Source organism: Felis catus, chromosome E2, assembly GCF_018350175.1.
Source record: "Felis catus isolate Fca126 chromosome E2, F.catus_Fca126_mat1.0, whole genome shotgun sequence".
Classification (NCBI taxonomy): domain Eukaryota; kingdom Metazoa; phylum Chordata; class Mammalia; order Carnivora; family Felidae; genus Felis; species Felis catus.
In genome coordinates, this window is record NC_058382.1 from 15,840,143 (window position 1) to 15,859,247 (window position 19,105).

At 47.4% G+C, this 19,105-nt stretch overlaps 1 protein-coding gene across 1 annotated transcript; it reads left to right on the forward strand.

Moving 5' to 3' along the window:
• The first annotated feature begins 115 nt into the window (after window positions 1-115).
• On the forward strand, window positions 116-17,407 carry WDR87 (WD repeat domain 87). Its single transcript, XM_045046374.1, has 9 exons — window positions 116-321; window positions 5,759-5,872; window positions 6,889-7,056; window positions 7,439-10,305; window positions 10,757-11,025; window positions 11,407-14,903; window positions 15,060-15,098; window positions 15,153-15,227; window positions 15,495-17,407. The coding sequence occupies exons 2-9, from the start codon at window positions 5,798-5,800 to the stop codon at window positions 17,226-17,228; spliced, it is 8,724 nt and encodes a 2,907-aa protein (XP_044902309.1). The 5' UTR covers window positions 116-321; window positions 5,759-5,797; the 3' UTR covers window positions 17,229-17,407.
• The last annotated feature ends 1,698 nt before the right edge of the window (window positions 17,408-19,105 follow it).

Consider the following 19,105-nt stretch of genomic DNA (forward strand, 5'->3'; position numbering starts at 1 on the left):
CGCCGGCCAACTCCGGCCTAAACGCCGCGGGCTCCCGCGGGGGAGACTTTTTTTTTCCCCTTTCGAACGCGCGCGCGGAGGCGCGCGCTGGGCTTTTTCCTACGGGCGCGCGCCAGTGCGCACGCGCGCTCACTCCTCTCCCTTCGGACACTCTGCGGAGCGCGGGGTTGGGGGGTAACTGCTCTGTCGGGCGAGTCCTCCCGCAGCATCCCCAAGGTCGCTCCTTAGGCGCTCCTTCTAGGTCTAGTCCTTCACATAGGAGCTCCCGGGTGTCGCCACACACGCCGTACCCGTCCCTTGTCGGGGGTCCTGTCGTCACAGGTAATAGGCATAGCCCCAGCCTCGAAGAGTAGGACACGCCCTCCTCCTTGCCCACGCGGATGGCAGGGATGCCCGAGTGTGTAGGGACTCGGATGTGGTGGCCTCTCTCCTGCGCAAGCAGCTCCAGAGCCCTTCCTTCGACGGAAGCCTCAGGACCACCACCCACAGGGCTGCCCTGGAGGCGCTGTTAGCCACCTTTCAGTCGTTGATCACACATTCTGAGGGTGTCTAGTGCTTGTTGGGTACCTACCGCCTAGGAATTTTGTTCAGATTTAGCCCACCTGCTGACATAATCTAGAATCCGACCCTTTTTTTCAAAAACTGGATGATACCACTCCAACTCCATAGGGGTTACCGAGGGAACTGGCTGGAAGTGCAAGGTCCTCTGTCAAGAAAACCCATCCGATACCTTTCCCACCTCATTCTTTCTTCCAAGAAGATGCTCAGTAAGACTTGAAGCAGGGAAGCACATATTCCTGGGGGAGGGCAGAGGGTCACTCATTTGCTCATTAATTCAACAGAAACGTATTAAACACCTACTTCATGCCAGGTTGGGTGACTGTAGGACACCGAGAAGAGAGTGTGCCTACCTTGAAGGAGCTAAGTCCGGTAGGCATATCAGACCACCGCCAGACGGTGACAATCTAAAGCGGGACTACCCAACAGAAATACAATGCAACCATATTTGCCATTTTAATTATTACATTAAAAAAATAGAGGAAGGTGAAATTAATATTTAACCCTGTATATCCAAAATAAGTTATGTTTAAAAATTTTTTTTAACGTTTATTTATTTTTGAGACAGAGAGAGACAGAGCATGAACGGGGGAGGGGCAGAGAGAGAGGGAGACACAGAATCAGAAACAGGCTCCAGGCTCTGAGCCATCAGCGCAGAGCCTGATGCGGGGCTCAAACTCACGGACCGCGAGATCGTGACCTGGCTGAAGTCGGACGCTTAACCGACTGCGCCACCCAGGCGCCCCAAAATAAGTTATGTTTAAAGAGAAAACATTTACATTGCTTCAATTTTAAAATTTCATTTAACCAAAACTGAAATAAAATTAAACCTCTGAGGCATTAACAAAGACACTCATTTGTGGCAGAGGTTGTCATAGCAAAAGGTTGGAAACTGCCCAACGTCCATGAATAGAAGTTTGGATAAATAAATGCTAAGTACCATGCAGCTGGCAACTGCTGAAAAATGAGACAGAGCTATTGAGTATTAATACGAGTTAATCTCTGAGACATACTAGGTGAGAAAGAGGTGCAGGACAGTGTATGGAGTGTACTACCATTTCTAAGGATATTTTTTACACATACACTTGAGTATGTATAGAACACCTGCAAAAAGACACAACCAGGGTTACCTTTGTGAAGGGGAAACAAGAACAAGTTATCAGGTGTGAAAGGTGGCATTTTCATTATATGCTTCTTAGTATCTTTTGGTTCTTTTTTACTATGTTCATTTTTTTTTAAGTTTTTTCAATGTTTATTTTTGAGAGAGAGACAGAGCACAAACAGAGGAGGGGCAGACAGAGAGAGAGAGAGAGAGAGACTACCATGTCCTTTTTAAAAAGTTGTTTAAAGGGAGGATGCTAGCTAAGTCATAGAATCATTATAAGAATTAAAACAAAACAATATATTTTAAATGCCTAGTCAGTTCCCAGGATTACCTCTGGCATTACAGCCCCCCTGCCAAATTAGGCCCTTCTGGTGCCAACTTTCTGCACCCTTGTTCCCTAATGTGAGAGCCACCATGCAAGGACCACCTCAGTGTGTAGAGGGCACATCACTCTTCTTTTGGGTGGCCAAGTCTCCTTGTTATATGTACTCACAGCACTGTGTTCCTTTCCTTCTTAAAACTGCATCTATAGAATAATTTAAGTTTGAGAAGATTAAAAGTTGCAGAGAAGTTCAAAGAATGATATAACCCATTACTCAGAATTTCTCACTGTAATCAATTTTATGACAACTCTTTGGTGTCTGCCTTCCCTGCTGAACTATAAGCTCTACAGGGCAAGAACTGTATGCCCTCACCTTCCTATAACAGAGCATGAATGACCGCAAGGAGCCTAGGGGCCCAATGGTGTCATGGAGTGCAGTGCCCCCTAGAGCCAATTCTCTTTATTACAAAGGCAGAGCTTGCCGAAATCTGGCCTTCCATCCCACCACCACTGACAAAGTAGCTTGGAGTGGACTGCAGCTAAGACAAGTATGTGGTGCAGTGCCAGTCACAGACCTGGTTTGTCTCCATAGCAGGGCATACCAAACCTTGGCCCCAAGTACAAACTCCCCTAAATTGACTGCAGGGCTTGAATTCTCCCATTAGATCATCTTTGGGTTACCAAGATAGTAAAAAGTCAAGACTACTGGTATTAAGGCATCTGGAGCTCACTCCAGATTTGCTTGGAAGGATAGATAATGGGATTAGGGAACCAAATGTGGGTGAACTTTAGGAGAGAGGTATCCTCTGAGGGTAACGGGAGGAAGCTGGTATGTGGGTTAGGAGAGAGTGGCAAAAAAAATACAGGTTTGGGGTTTGAAGGCCTTCTTTCTCACTGACCCCCAAGGAATGTTGCCCCCAAAGGGTCCCAACCGCTTGCTTTTTGCAGGCTAGTCAAGAGAAGTTGGACCAGAGCAGATATTATAAACAATGGAAACTGATGACAGTGACTACAAATTTGTTACAAATGACTACTCTCTCCCTAACTCTGGGGCGTCGAGGAGCCAGTGGGGTAAATCTGAGCTATGGGGACTGGCCCACTGGGACATCCACTGATGTGCAGGATGTGAAGCAGCTCACACTGGATCCTGAAATGTGGTCCAAGAGAGGAGCAAATATAGGGTTACAGGGGACTAGAATAAGGAAAGATATGGCAGGAGGGCAGCATGCAGCCTTGGGGACAGTAGAGACAGAGGCACACTAGTGCCTGACAGTCACCAGTTCCCATTAGGTTTGTGGGTCAGAGAGCTTCCTGAGCATCAGCTGACAGAACCTCTTCCTCCTCTGATATGATAGAAGAATCCTGAACTATGGATTGGATCTGAACTGTGGATTGGATCCACCCTGTGTAGTCTTCAACAGCTCCCTTTTCCCTTTTGAATTCACGTTCCTCCTAATGTATAATGGAGATGAATATTATCTCCCTCTCAAAATTCTTTTGAGAACTAATCAAGTGATTGGTGTGAAAACTTTTCGGGGAGGGGGCTCTAACCCACTCTACACATGAGAGGATGATGACAAGTTTTGCCTACTGTTTCCCCCCAAACCCAGCCACCAAGTCTCTGTGGCAACACAGGGTCTAGGCTTAGCCATGCCAGAGGGTGGATTCTGCTGACCTTGCCTCAGGAGGCCCACGCCAAACTGATCTAGAACTCCAAATACTCTCCAAGTAAGCGGTTCTCAGATTTCAGTAGGCATAAAGATCAGCAGGAGAGACTGTAAAACTCTACCCTCAGAGTTACCAATTCTTTAGATCTGGTGTGGGGCCTGATAATTTGCATCTCGAACAAGTTCCCAGGTGATAACCTACGCTGCTGGCCTAGGAGATCACACTTCAGGAGCCACTTCTTAAAACTGAAAGTTCATCAGTTTTCTTTCATCTGGCAGGTACAAGGATAGCCTCTAGTGCCCTCTGCTGACCAGACTATAAATTTAGCTGTCACGTTTCCAGAGCAACTGAAAAGTACAAAGTATGGTTTGGAAAGAAAGAAAGACTTGTCTGAGAACTAAACCAGTCTAAAAACAGCAATCGTTGTTTGTTGCTCCAGAGTATACTTAAAAAGGAATTCACAGGAATTATCTTATTTGATCTTTGCAACAATCCTGTGAAGTAGGCAAGACTGATATTTTCATTTTACAAATGAGGAAGACAAGCCCATCGTCAGACCAGTAATGCCACACTCCCTGACAGAGGGGGCTTATTAAAAGTAGGATTCCCAGGGTGTCTGGGTGGCTCAGTCAGTTGAGCGTCTGATGCTTGATATCACCTCAGGTCATGATCTTACAGTTGTGAGATTGAGCCCCATGTCAGGCTCTGCACTGAGTGTGGAGCCTGCTTGGGATTTTCTCTCTCTCTCTCTCTCTCTCTCTCTCTCTCTCTGTCTCTCTGACCTGCTTGTGCACACTCTCTCAAAATAAATAAATAAACTTTAAAATAAAACAAAATAAAATTAAAATAAAATAGGGGCGCCTGGGGGGACTCAGTCAGTTAAGCTGAGTCTGGATTTCAGCGCAGGTCATGATCCCAGGATCGTGGGATCAAGTCCCACGTCGGGCTCTGCACTGACAGTGAGGAGCCTGGTTGGGATTCTTTCTCTCCCTCTCTCTTTGCCCTGTTTGTGTGCTCTCTCTCAAAATAAAGAAACTTTAAAAATATAAATTAGGGGCGCCTGGGTGGCGCAGTCGGTTAAGCGTCCGACTTCAGCCAGGTCACGATCTTGCGGTCCGTGAGTTCGAGCCCCGCGTCAGGCTCTGGGCTGATGGCTCAGAGCCTGGAGCCTGTTTCCGATTCTGTGTCTCCCTCTCTCTCTGCTCCTCCCCCATTCATGCTCTGTCTCTCTCTGTCCCAAAAATAAAATAAACGTTGAAAAAAAATTTTTTTGAAAAAAAAAATATATATATAAATGAAATGAAATAAAATAAAAAGTAGGATTCCCAATCCAAGAAGGAAAAGTAGAGGTTTGTCCTCATGAAGGCCACAGGGAAGGGAATGAGGAAAAGGATGATGAACAGCAGATGCATCACGGGTAAGAGAGACACTTGATTCTACAAGCCTGGGAAAACCTGCAAAGTCAAATGGCTGGATCCTTTCTCCAGCAGTGCAAGGAGGGGTCGACTCTTAGTCCTGGGCTCCATCCTCTCAATTTTCTGTTTCAGTAGTCAGACTTGAATGTCCATAGAAACATCTAGGGAAGTTGTCAGAAGTGAAGGCCCTTGGGTCCCATCTCCATGGTTCTGCTTCAGTAGGTCTAGACCAGAACCTAGGGCTCTCCATGTTAAGATGGCCCCTTCCCTAGGAATCCCCATAGTGGAAGTCCAGGGACCACGCTTTGGTTACTCCTAGTCCTTGCAAAATACTCTCTTGACACACTACCAGCAGAAAAGAAATGTTATTTGCCTATGATGGTATTCTTTTCTGGCCCCTCTCCCTGCTTCCTTCACCTGTAATAACCTAGTGAGTTAGGACAGCCAATGCTGAGATTCAATCCTCCACTCTTTTATTTATCCTCCCTAAGCCTCAGTTTTCTCATCTATAAAGTGGGATAATACCTACCTTACTAGTAGCACCTCAGGATTAAATGAGAAGGCAGGTCTTATGCATATTTCCTGACATTCAAAGAGTGTTCAATAAACATGAGTTCATGAATTGATTTTTGTTTCCTAGCTCCTCAAAAAGTAGTAATGGCTAAGCTGTCCTCTTTTGGATTCCCACAGGTTTTTGAGCAACGGTCCTGATGCAGAATAATCAAGGTGATGGCTTCTTCCAGACTCATTCCCCCGTGGCAGGATTTTAAATACCTCATAAATGACATCATACATAAAAACAAGGTAATGTATATGTAGGACATAAACTTGTTATTGGCCTCTATCTGTGTTAATCGTTATGAGCACTTCACAGGAGCATAGATTTTTCCATGGAAGCAGGAAGCAGGCACAGTAGGAGATGGGCCATCAATTTCCAAATGAGTCTAGGGATCTCTTGCAAGTACACTTTGATAGTGGAAGGTGAACCCTTTGGGGAGAGAGATTTTTCTCAAAGAGAAGGGAGAAGGCACCGGACAGAACATTTGCCAACCTCAGTTTTGCTATGGTTGGCTCTGTGTAAACCATCCCAGGTGCATGTTTCATAGCACATGCTCTATCACGGTGGGATAATACACACACTAGCTTCCTCTGTCAAGTTTAAAAGCCAGGTAGGGTGCCCTAAAAGTCTTTATACACTTTTAAGCTTTAAGAACTTCAAGCTGGGGGCGCCTGGGTGGCTCATTTGATTGAGTGTCTCTGACTTCGGCTCAGGTCATGATCTCGTGGTTCATGAGTTCGAGCCCCGTGTGGGCCTCTGTGCTGACAGCTCAGAGCCTGGAGCCTGCTTCGGATTCTGTGTCTCCCTCTCTCTCTGCGTCTCCCCTGCTCACGCTCTGTCTCTCTTAAAATTAAACATTTAAAAAATAAAAAAAATAAAAAGAACTTTAAGCTGCATGGATTTTTTTGGTCACACTCTGTTACATATAATGTAGGTATACGGTGGTGCCCTTGCCTGGGTAATGTGTTAAATGCGTCTTTTATGACATAGAGAACAGGTATGTTGGGAACATGATTTCCCCTGTGCTCACACTATGAAATTTGCCCATATAGGCCCTGTAGGGGTTCGGTTCTCTCTTGTGTTGGGTGTTGTGTGGCTCGCTTGTGAAGCGTGAGTGTCCTACAAGGGATAAAGCTGTGCATGTGGGGGGGTAATGGGCACGAGGCGTGACTTTGGGAACTGCTTCGGTTGTGACTTGTGTGAGAATATACTTAGTGCCTGTGTGCCCTGGCCTCTTCACTTACGCCATACCTCTCCCCAGCAAGCTTCGGATGACTCAAACAAGGATGTAGTTGTGCTGAGCGACCGGTCCCAGATACTGTTTAGAGAGTCTCGCCATCCTCACAATATGCCGCTTATATGCCATTACTTCAGCGATGCCAACTTCTTTGCCTCCCTCTCTTGGGTGACAAGCACAAAAGAAATACAGGTAAAACTGCCAAGCTTTTCTTCTCCTTCTTAGCCCATTCTACAGGGGCCATGCCCACATAAGCTCTCACCCCAGACCAACAAAGGAAAATCTACCTCTTGATGAAAGTGACCTAGGTCTAAGATTCCCCCCTCATCCTTTCTCCGATTACAGTCTCCTCACTGAGTAGATTTTCTGGTTCCCCTAAAGTAGGCTAAGGTTAGGGAAGGGGTCCCAGGCTTCCTGCTTCTACCGTATTCCCAATTCCCATAACCAGGGGGTAAAAACACTCTAGAGTCTTCCAAGTCCTCTTCAGGACAAGAATGGGGGAAAATAGTGGACTATTCTGCCCTTTCCTCATCTACTATCTCTTCTAGGCAGTTTCCATCTTACTGTCTTCTAGGCTATAGTATGGATGAAGAGCAAAACTGAGGACATGGTCGAGAAGAGAGTATTCTCCATGACTGAACGGTTGCCGCCTATCCAGTCCATGGTCCACACAGGTTCCTTTCACATCCTCGTGGCCTACTGTGGCGACCTGATCCTGAGGCTCTTTGGGGACCACTTTCGGTCATTCAAACCCCTGAGTATAGTGCCCTGCCGCTTTAACATCAACTGCCTCTGCTATGACCCAGAAATGAAAATGCTTCTGTCAGGCAGCCTGGGGGCCGTTGTCACTTGGATCATTGAGCGGAGTGGCAAGGGCCTCCAAATAGCCCACATGGTTCCCATGCCTGGTGATGAGCTTGTCCAAGACATCATGCTGAATGGCCCCAACGGCTCCCTCCTGGTCCTGTGTGAAACTATGGTGAGGGTCCTCGAGCGCCAGGGCCACGGCCAGCTAGCTGAGGTTGAGAGGTTCACTTCTACCACCAGTGGCTCCTCTATCACCTGCTGCTTCACCTGTTTTGACCAAGGCTTTCTCTATGCTGGGAACAACACTGGGGAAATCCAAGTATGGAGCCTCATTCGGGGCCACTCTATCCATAGTTTCAAGGCCCATTTCTCATCAGTAGTCTGTATCCGCAGCCGGCCCGAAGCCCACACCCTGCTGACGGCTGGCAAGGAAGGCTTAATCAAGGAGTGGAACCTCACTTCCGGGAACCTGCTGCGGTGGCTCGAACTCGAGGAGGAGCTCTGTCGACTCCGGTTTATTGACAGCATTACTTTCTTCTGCCAGACTACCTTTTCTTTCTCCTTGCGCCGTCTGCCCTGCTTCTACAGCCTCTTCAATGTCTGTGGCTCTGCTCCCCAGCAGGTGCGTCGGGTCCGCTGCGGTGATAACTGCTTCCGGATCCTGTGCACTACTGACGATGGCTTATTGCGCTTTGTGTCCCCAGTCACAGGGGATCTTCTGCTCCTCACCTGGCCCTTCTCACTCCTGGACCAGGCTGTGGATTGGGCCTATGACCCAGAGAAAGAGGAGCTCTTTGTAGCGACAGGCAGCGCAGATGTGCTGGTGTTTGACACGACCCGTTGCCCATGCCCGGCCAAGTATCTCTTGTGCACCTCACCCGATTCTCAAGACTGGGTACAATGCCTGGCTTACGGGCATTTCTACCTGGGTCGGGGTCTACAAGGACTAATATTCTCTGGACACCAGAGTGGTGTGATAAGAGTGCTTTCCCAGCACAGCTGTGCCCGAATAGAGAAGTTCATGCATTTTGGAGCTGTACTGGCACTCTCTACGCTGCCTGAAGGGCTTTTTGGTAGCCGAGAAAACGCTTTGCTCTGCTCCTATGGAATGGATGACTACGTCCACCTATCAGAAGCAGTGTTTGAAGGGAAGAAAGTACGTTTGAAGCCCCTCGCCAGCATCCTCAGCAGCTGTCACCTAAAACACCTCATACTCTTACCCAATTCTGTGGGTGCCATCACAGAGACTAACTGCCTGCGTCTCTGGAAGTTCCGTGCTTTCCTGTCCTCTGAGTCACAGGAAGGCTCGGCGTTCATAGAGACATTGCCTCTGCACCAGTGTACCATCACATCCTTTGACGTCTGCCTGTCCTTGAGTCTTTTTGTCACAGGTGGTATTGATGGCTCTGTCCGAGTCTGGAACTTCCACGGCAGACTTGTAGCTATGCTGGACTCATCACTGCACTTTGGCCCACTCTGCTTTGCAAATGACCGGGGTGACTTGCTTGTGACCTTTAACCAGAGTCTTTATCTGGTGTCCTGTCTCAAACTGCTTCACCCAACTCTGCTGTCTCGCCTTTCCTTTATGAGCATGCCGGATGAAGTGCTAGAGACCCCTAAGCCTTTCATGCCCAGCTTTTTCTTCTCCTTTGAGACCATGTTTGTGCCCAAGTATATGTACCTTGAAAAAGGGCAACAGGAACTAGTGGGACTGGAGGAACTGGTCAATAAGCGGGCCATTGCCTTTGACCATACGGTGCCGCATGTCATAGAAGATGAGCAAGGGAGTCCCATAGTACTGTCTGCCTTCAGACACGATTCTGAAACCGATTCGATGGAGGTGAGAAAATCTCATCACTCCCATTACGTGGTTCCTCCCCAACTACAGCTGACTACCTGGGAGGGACTCAACCCCTACCAAATACTGCGATGCTACTTTGGTAAAGGGCGGAAATGGCTGTTGGCTCCTGACTGCTACATCCCCAACTCAGTGATTCGTGCCCGTCTTTGGCCAGAGGGCAGTCCAATATTCCTCCAGTGCACCCTGCATTCACCTATGCGGGAAATAGAATGGGACAAGTCCCAACAATTCTTCTTCTGGCACAGTAGGGCAAAATTTGTAAGTGATGGAGGAGTATATTTACAGGAAAAGGAGGATGAAGACTTCATAGAAATGAGATTATCCAAGGATGTAACCTACAGTGTCCTTACAGACTCGGCAAACCGCAGTTGGCTGGGCAAAAAGATGAGTGAAATAGCTATTAATAGCCTGGTGGAGACAATCCTCAACATTATGATCCATGCTTCTCCACTCAAGTACCAATGCTGTATTGGTGCACTAGGGCAAATCTTTGCCTCTTACGAGGTGTCTTCAGCCCTGCGCTCTGAAACAGCCCATCGTCTACTGGATGATACCACCAATTCCAATCCACTGATCCGAGAGCTAGCCTGGGAAGGGCTGAAGCGTCTAGGAATGATTACTCATCTCTTTGCCATGCCTCTGGCCCAAGGATTGATGGACAAGGACCAAAGAGTGAGGAGTAAGGCCCTGAGCCTCATGGATGACACTGGAATCCACACTAAGTCCTCACTCCTAAACTTGATCCAGCACCAAGAGACCTTCCAGGAGATGCAGTAAGTTTTTTGTGCCTTCTGCAATTCTTGACTAGCCTCTAGTTTTCTTCTCCCCTTCCCTTCCTTCACTATCTCTTTGTACCTGTGCATTCACTCTTCCTGTCCTTTTTCTCTTTCATAGTCTTTTTCCATTCCTAGACCCTCCTGACAATCCCCACTGCTCACTCCTGTCTCCCATTTCTTCTCCTACTCCTGTGTGTCCCTTACTTCTCGAAGTTCCCCTTTTCATCCTTTTCTCCTACCCCTACAGTCCCCATACAAACAACTCCATTCATTGCCACCCTGGCTTTCTAGATTTCTTCTTTCTTCTTGGACTTTCTTTACCTCAACATACGCTGTCTCTTGGCCACTTTGCCAAGCCCCTAACCTGTTCCGCGGTAGTTCTTTCCTTCTCATTCTCCCTGTTGTCTCTGACTTACCATGTCAGAGGAATCTCCTTTGACTTTCATAGGCGGGAAATGATTGGGGAGGAATCCCTGGACCATCTGCTGGGGATGCAGGCAACAGATCTACAAATCCTTCACACTCAAGTGGAGCAGCGACTGAATGAAAACCTGACCTTGTCAGAGGGAGACAAAAAGCCTGCATTTTCTTTAGAGGTTGCAAGAATTTCTGAACTTTTGTCCCTTTCCAAGAAACCTGAAGTTCCTAAAGAATCTGAAGTTGCCATCAAGCCCAGCAAAGGCCAAAGACGGGGCCGAGCAGGGAGAAAAAAGCACAGTATGTGTGGGGTGATCTGGTTCATGCCTCAGGGTCCCCAAGAGGCAACACAGTTAGGGCTAACATGGGTCAAGAGATATCAACCAGGTAGGACTAGAGACAAGTAGACAGATGTTTTCACCAAAAGAACTTTCCTAGGAAGAATCTACCCAAACTCAGGGAGACTTCAAGGCTTATGTTCATAGGATTTGGGAGGGGGGAGGACTGGAATAAAGTAAGGAGAATCCTTTTTTTTTTTTTTTTTTTTTTTAAGCCTCAGCCCCCTCTGTTGCTACTTCTTTTATGGCAATTCCTCTTAGCTCATGCCATTAGTGGGAAGGGTGTGACTTAGGCCTTCCATGCCATGCCTTCCTTATCTATGTCTCATGATCTTCCCTGCAGCCCGAAAATTATGGCGGGCCCTCAAGAAAATAAAAGGGGCTGGCAAAGCACCAGGTCCCTTAGAGGGTGAAAGTGACCAGAGTGAAGCTGCACTATATGAGGTGAAGGATACAGCCATCCGTTCTGGAAGGTCTTCAACCGTAAGTGTGTTAAAGATTTCAAAAGATGCTGAACAACAACCTCCAGAGGAAGACACTCCAAAGGACCATACTGCCCTGACCCTGAAAATGCTGAGGAAATTACATGACAGAAGAGGCAAGAAAAAAAAAGTTAAGAAGCCCCTAAAGAGGCACAAGAAGAAGACAAAAGAATCTGGAGTTACAGTTGAGAAATCTCTGTCTGCTGTAAAGGTTGAACCTGTTGTGAAGACGCTGAAGGCCAGAGGGCGAGGTGCCTCTGGAGTGCCTGGCCACAGGGCCACCCCTGGAGATGGCTCACCATGGCGGGATGCTCTGTGCCGTCTTATGACCCTGAGAATATCTGGTTCCCAAACCAAAATGTCAGAAGCTCTAAACATGGAGCTAGTGACCATGGCTCAAGAGGTACTGGCAGATCGGCAGCCCAGTTGGGAACTTTTTCAGGAGATCTGCCCCTTTTTGAAGAAAAAAAGTGACGTTCTGCTTGAGGACCTCAACTGGGATGTAGCCTGGCCAGAGGAGAAACCAATTTTCATTCATGATGGGGCAATTAGAGAAGATGTCGTGATCAGGAGGGAGGATGAGATACCAGAGGCACATGAGCAAGTGCAAAAGGAAGCAAGCAACATGCCAAACTTGCAGGAAACCCAGGTGATTTCCAAAAAAGGCAAGAAAAAGAAAGTTATGTTTTTAGAACCAGGTGACCTAACCAAGGGAAAACGAATATCAAAGAAAGAAGAGAAGAAATCCTTTAAGAAGCCCTTTAAACAAGAGAGGAAAGCAGTCTGGCAGGGAATAAAAGTGGATAAAAAACAGAGGAAAGTGGCCAAAGGAGAGAGGGATGTGAGTCAGGAAGTGGAGAAAATGGCCAAACCAGAGGAGGGAGTGGTTGTACAAGAAGGAAGACCAGTTACAGAAGAGAGGAGGCTGTCTTGGCAGGAGTGGAAGAAGTCCTGGGATGAGTGGACACAGGCCCGTGGTGAGATGAGGATATCCGGGAATGAATGGAAGGAAGCTTCGGACAGGAAGCATCTTGAGGAAGAGGAGGAAGCACAAACGGATAAAAAGAAGCCACTCGCAGATGAGAAAAAGCTGGATGAGGACAAGAGGGAGCTGAGATGGGATGAGTGGGCAGAGATCTGGGAACAGGTATCAGCCAGGTCCAAGGAGCCACAGTTCAAGGATCAGGAGGAGGAATTGACCCTGGAGGGAGAAAAATTGTTTCAGGAATGGGGAGAAGGAGAAGAAGGAGGAGGAGAAGAAGAAGAGCTGAGACAAACCCAAAAAGAATATAAGCAGGCCTATATCGAGAGGAAACGGGCCCAGGCTGAAAGAAAACGAGCCCAAGAAGAAAGGAAGCTGGCACAAGAAGAAGAGAAGTTAGCACAAGAAGAGAGAAAGCTGGCCCAGGAAGAGAGGAAACTTGCCAGAGAATATGGGAAACTGGCTCAAAGAGACAGGACAATGGCCCAGGCAGAGAGGATGTTTGTCCACAAAGAGGAAAAACTGGCCCAAAGAGAGGAGAAGCTAACCCAGGAAGCAGAGAAACTGGCCCAGAAAAGGAAGAAACTGGCCAAGAAATCTGAGGCACTGGCTCGAGAAGAAGAGAAAATAGCAAAGAAAGGAGGGAAGCTGGCTGAGGCAAAAACAATATTAGTCCAGAAAATGGAAAAACTGGAGCAGAAGGAGCAAGATCTGGCATTGCAAGAAAAGGAACTATCCCAGGAATTGGAGGAGCTGGCACTGGAAGAGGAGGAGCTGGCTTGGAAAGAAGAAGAACTGAGCCAGGAAGAGAAGGAGTTAGCTGAGGAGGAGGAAGGACTGGGCCAGGAAGAGAAGACACTGGCCTGGCAAGAGCAGAAACTGATTAAGGAAGAGAAAGCACTGGCCCTGGAAGAAGAGTTGCTGATCCAGGAAGAGAGGAAACTGGCCAAAGACAAGGAGAAACTGCCTGAAGAAGAGGAAAGGCTTGCCCAGAAAAGGAAAAAACTGATGGAGAACAAGTTAAAACTGGCCCAGGAAAAAGAAAAATTGGTCCAGAAGAAGGAGAAACTCATAAAGAACAAGGATATCGTAGCCTGGAGGGGGAAGTCTCTGGCTCAGGAGAAGGAGAATCTGCTTTATGAGAGAGCGAAATTTACTCAGAAGAAAAATAACTTCCTGAAGTTCAAAGAAAACCTCACCCAGAACATAAATAAATTAATTGAAGCAAAGGAGAAACTGGATGTGTACAAGAAGAAACTGGTTCAGGTAGAGGAGACGCTGATGGAAGAAAAGGAAAAACTTTCCCAGAAGAAGGAGAAGCTGGCTAAGGCAGAGAAAAAGCTGGCCCAATTAGAGGAAAGTCTGGCTGAGAAGCGGCACAATCTATCCCTGGACAAGATGAAGTTAGCTGTGGAGAAGAGGGCGATATTTCAAGAACTGAAACTCCTCAGGGGAGAGTGGGAGAGCACCAAGGAAGAAAAGGCACTGGACATGGAAATGAAGAAACTGGCCCAAGAGAAGGTGAGGCTGGCTGAGGGAAAGCAAACTCTCTTCTCAGGAGAGACCAAAGAAGCCTTAAAACAGGGGAAACTGACTAAGAATGAGCTAGAACTAATCAAGAAGAAATTGTCACTAGAGGAGAAGATACTGGCATATGAAGATAGGATATTGGCCACAGAGCAAAGGGACATTGCCAAAGGAAAACTGGAATATACCAGAGGAGAGAGAGTGTATGCCCAGGAAGAGAGGAAGCTGGCCAAAGTAATAAGGAAGTTGGCTACAGAAAGGGAGGGCACTTCCAAGGAACAATCAAAAGCGAGCGGCAAAATCTTAACGGCACTTCAAAACCTTATCAAAGAAGAAACGAAACTGACCCAGGAAGAAATAGAGCTGACAAAGAGAAAGAGGTCATTCTTTGCAAAGGAAAGGAGATTGGGCAAGGAACAAAGTAAACTTGATGCTAAAGAGTGGGATTTTTCAGAGGAACAACTGGAAATAACCAAAGATGAGAAGAAACTGGCTAAGAAGCAGAGAAAACTGGCCAAGGAAATGAAAAGAATGATAAAGAAAGAGGAAGAAATAACCAAGGAAGAAAGCAGATTGGCCAGACAACAGAGAGAAATCATACAGGAAGAAGAGGAGGGAGCAGTAACAGAGGAAGAAGAGGTAATACCATTGCTTGAACAAAGGTCGAGAAAGAGAAGAGAGCTAAAGACAGTGGTTACAACAAAGGGAGAGCTTCCCAGTCAAGGGGAAAGTAGGGAGAGCTTTTCCAAGGAAGTGGAAAGCCTATTAGATGAAATAGAGGGAGAGAGCTTGTCTGAGGAGGAGGAAGAGGAGGAGGAAGAGGAGGAGGAGGAAGAGGAGGAGGAGAGAGTTGTGGGGGAGGGGGCGGTAAGGGAAGGGGTGATGGAGCAGGGGGTGGTAGAGGAGGAGGTGGAGGTGGAAGAGGAGGGAAAGGAGGAGAAAGAGAAGAAGGAGGAGGAGGAGGTGCAGGAACAGGAGGAGGAGGAAGAGGAGGAGGAAGAGGAGGAGGAAGAGGAGGAGGAAGAGGAGGAGGAAGAGGAGGGAGTGGTGGAGGAGGGGGCAGTAAGGGAAGGGGTGATGGAAGAGGGGGTGGTGGAGGAGGAGGTGGAGGTGGAAGAGGAGGGAGAGGAGGAGAAAGAGAAGAAGAAAAAGAAAAAGAGGAAGGAGAAAGAGGTGCAGGAAGAGGAGGAGGAGGAGGAAAAGGAGGAGAAGGAGGGAGTAGTGGAGGAGAGGGCAGTAAGGGAAGGGGTGATGGAGGTGGGGGTGGTGGAGGAGGAGGTGGAGGTGGAAGAGGAGGGAAAGGAGGAGAAAGAGGAGGAGGAGGAGGAGGTGCAGGAACAGGGTGAGGAGGAAGAGGAAAAAGAGGAGAAGGAGGAGGAAAAAGAGGAGGAGGAGGAAGAGGAGGAAGGAGAAGAGAAGGAAGTATCAGTGGAGGAGGAGGAAGTATCAGAGGAGGAGGAAGTATCAGAGGAGGAGGAGGAAAGCATCAGTGAGGAAGAGTCAGAAAGTCTGAGTGAGAAAGACTCACTAGAGAAAAGCTCACTGGAAGAAGAGGCAGACAAGGAAAAAGAGATCTTAAAAAAAGAAAAATTACCTAAGTTTCAAGAACAAAGACAAAAAGACCGAAGAGGAAGAGAAATAATCCCCTCTATTGGAAAAAGAATCCCTGATATCAAAGACAGTGCTATACAACTAAAAGTTCTGAAAGTCCCTTCCAAGAAACTGATCTCAATAGCTCTGGACAGGAAAGAGAAGATACCAGTGCCAGTGTCAATGAAACAAGTATCCTGGGAAGAAAAGGCCAGAACACTTGAGACATCCAGGACATTTCCAGAGTCAAGATTTTTGGATAAAAAAGAACTGTTGAAGAAACATAAGCCCATACCTCTCCAAGTTTTGGATAGAGTTTTGCAGTCCCCAGAGCCAGACTTCAAGACCTCATGTTTATCTCACATATTGAGGAAGACCATGGAAGCTCACAAACTCCAAGGCAAACCACTAGGGCCCAAGTGGCAGTGGATTTTGTGGCATCATCCATCTCTGAGGAGACAGACTGAGACTGAGGTGCAATTACCTGTGCCCCAAATCTTGGCTAAGAAAACAGGCGCTGAGGTAAGACTCTCAGATGTAGAGTGGCTCCACCATGTCCTAGAACGGATGGAGGCAGGAGAGCAGCTTTCTAGGGATAGTTTCCACAGATTGTGCCAGCTTCTCAAAGACCTCACCTCAAAGGGAAACCTAGACTGGATACATCTGGCCCAACTCGAAGCCATTGTGAACCGTCACAAGCAGGTCCTGGAATCACGAAGTGCAAAACCCACTAAGGAGCCCATGGGTCCAAAGTACCTGAAAGTGATCCCTCCTATAAAAGGAAAGGAAAAGGAAAGCTGGTTAAAACCTCTGGCTGTCCCCCCATCAAAGCCTCCATTAGATACCCAAAGGATTCCAACCCCAAAGGGTATAAACTGGCACCTTCTAGGAGAGCCTTACAGGAGCGCACGGGCAGAGCAGATGTCCACTGCTCTCAGGGAGATGGAGATGAGACACTTTCATCCCACCACAAAAGCCATGTTCCCAGGTGCTGGGGCCTCTGTGGAAAAACAAACCCTTGCACTGATGTTTCAAAAGGACTTCTGGGCTTTTAAGGATAAAGGCAGGTTTCCCAAATTGCCCAAGCTGGAAAAGAAGGCACAGGCCGTCTCCAAGAAGAAGAAAGATCTGCCTCAATGGGAGACATTTGTGGCACTCTACTATGTTCTGCGGATGTTGCAACAGCGATATGCAGATGACAGCGCCACTTGGATGGAACAGTTCTACCAGCTCATGGACCTGTACCACCTTAAGTCACCCCGAATCCAGAGGCTTCTGCAGGAGCTATTACTGAGGGGGGAGCCCCAGTCCCAAGAGATCAGCTACAAGGAGGCCCTATGGGCCACGGACCTAGCTCCTGGGGAGCGGTTGTTTTACCACCTGTTTTGTGGTGGTTCTCAGAACTCTAAGGGTCCCCTGGAGTTCCAGGAGGTGGTGTCCCTCCCAGGTCAGAATAATGTCTGTACCACACTTCCCATGGGCATTGCTCACTATGGGATTTTAGAACTCGCCTGGAAGAGCCTGCCTGAAGCGGATATTCACCTCACCAAGGAAATGCCCCACATCATTGCTCCCACCCCCTAATCTGGAACTGATGGGAGGTCAGGACTTTTCACTCCCACCTGGAGAAAGGCCTTGTCACCATAATCTAGACCCTTATCCCTAGGGCCCACATAGAGTTTGGGCCAAGCGAAAGCCCTTTCCCTACCCAGCTCCAGAAACAAGCTTTGATATATGGAATAAAGAGGAGGCTCTCATTTGCAGCAGGCCCTGTAATTTGTGTCCCTGTTCCTCAAACATTGCTTCTCCAGAAAGGTAGCCAGGGAGGCCAGATATATATTCCTGAGAGTGGGAAAAGATCCCAAAAGGCACTGGGCACTTACCCTCTGGAGGCCTTCAGCCAAAAGAGTCTGTCCTTGTCCTCTTCCTTCCTTGCTTCCCTCCATCCCCCCCTAAAGACCACAGGAAGGAAAGTATCTGGCACAGAAATGAATGAAGATCTGGCATTAATAGAAAAGGCACTGATATAGTAGAAAGAAAATGGACTTTAGAATCAGAAGACCCGGCATCGTGTTTGGAGGTTTGCAGTGGAGGCAGACTCTACTCCACTGTTCATAGCTCTGCATGCTGATGGCTGGGAGTCCCAAATGGCAGGTGTGATGAGTGTTGAGGAGACCCTGAGTGTATCTCATGATCCCTTCCCTCTAGCGATGAAGGATACAAAAGTTAAAGGGAAGGGGTGGTAAAGTGGAGGAAGTTGTCCCTGACAGTAACTGTGTTCCTTCCCTGATCTCCTTTCCCTACCATGGGAACTTCAGAGTTGCCTCTCTCCAGGTAAGCTGAACCTTCCATCAGCTTTTGGTGAGCCATCTATGCCATTTTCTACCCCTCATCCCAAGCTCTCCTTTGTTATTCTACTCTCTATACCTGAGTTTAGCTTTGTGGGAGAAGCCAGGGGTAGAGGGCAAGAGAACATTTTGAGAAGGCGAATTCACCTCAGAGGTCAAGCAGTATAGGTCCACATGGAGAGTATAAGAGTTATGGGCGGGGACAGGAAGCCCCAAAAAGATGACTGACCAGGCAGCAGAAATAAGGATGGTCCAGCTGGCTCTGCATGCTTCATCCTTCATCCTTCCTTTCTGACCTCTGTTTGTCTATGTCAGAAAGACGATAGTGCACATACTGCCATTATCAGGGATGAAAGAGCCATGAACATCACTACAGACCCTGCAGGCGTTAAAAGAATAAGGACTATATACTATGAATAACTCTATGCCCATAATTTTGACAACATAGGTGAAATGGACAAATTCCCTGAAACTCCCAGAAAGGGAACAGCAATACCTATCTAACTCATTTTGTAGGATATCAGTGAGTGGGTCCTCCAGTCAAAAATAAGACACCGTGACAAAACACACACACACACACACACACACACACACACACACACACACAATCTAGCTGCTGTGGTCCTAGAGTCAGGAATCCTATGGTTGGGTCTTTAGGGAGCCTCAAAACCTTGGTACTAGCTGTGACACTCTAGATATCCTCTTGTTGGTATATTCTTTTTATTATGAAAATTTTTCAATCTCAAAAGTAGAATAGTATTAAAACAAACCTCCAGATCCCCATCTCCTAGATTTAATCATAAACCTCTTGCAAAAACTGCTTCATCTATTTTTTTCTTTGTATTTTAAAATAAATCCCAGGGGCACCTGGGTGGCTCAGTCAGTTAAGCATCAGACTTCGGCTCAGGTCATGATCTCGTGGTTTGTGAGTAGGAACCCCGCATTGGGCTCTTTGCTGTCAGTGCAGAGCCTGCTTTGGATCCTATGTCCTCCTCTCTCTCTGCCGTTCCCCGGCTTGCATTCTCTCTCCCTTTCTCTTAAAAATAAATGAACATTAAACATTTTTTAATAAAAATAAACATAAAAAAATAAAATAAAATAAATCCCAGACAT

Bases quoted from the DNA above. Each gene is read 5' to 3' on its own strand.
- WDR87 (XM_045046374.1), top strand. From the start codon at position 5,798: ATGGCTTCTTCCAGACTCATTCCCCCGTGGCAGGATTTTAAATACCTC. The intron at 5,873-6,888 runs GTAATGTATATG...ACCTCTCCCCAG, and splicing joins ACATCATACATAAAAACAAG to CAAGCTTCGGATGACTCAAA. The intron at 15,099-15,152 runs GTGGTGGAGGAG...GGGGTGGTGGAG, and splicing joins AGGAGGAGGAAGAGGAGGGA to GAGGAGGTGGAGGTGGAAGA.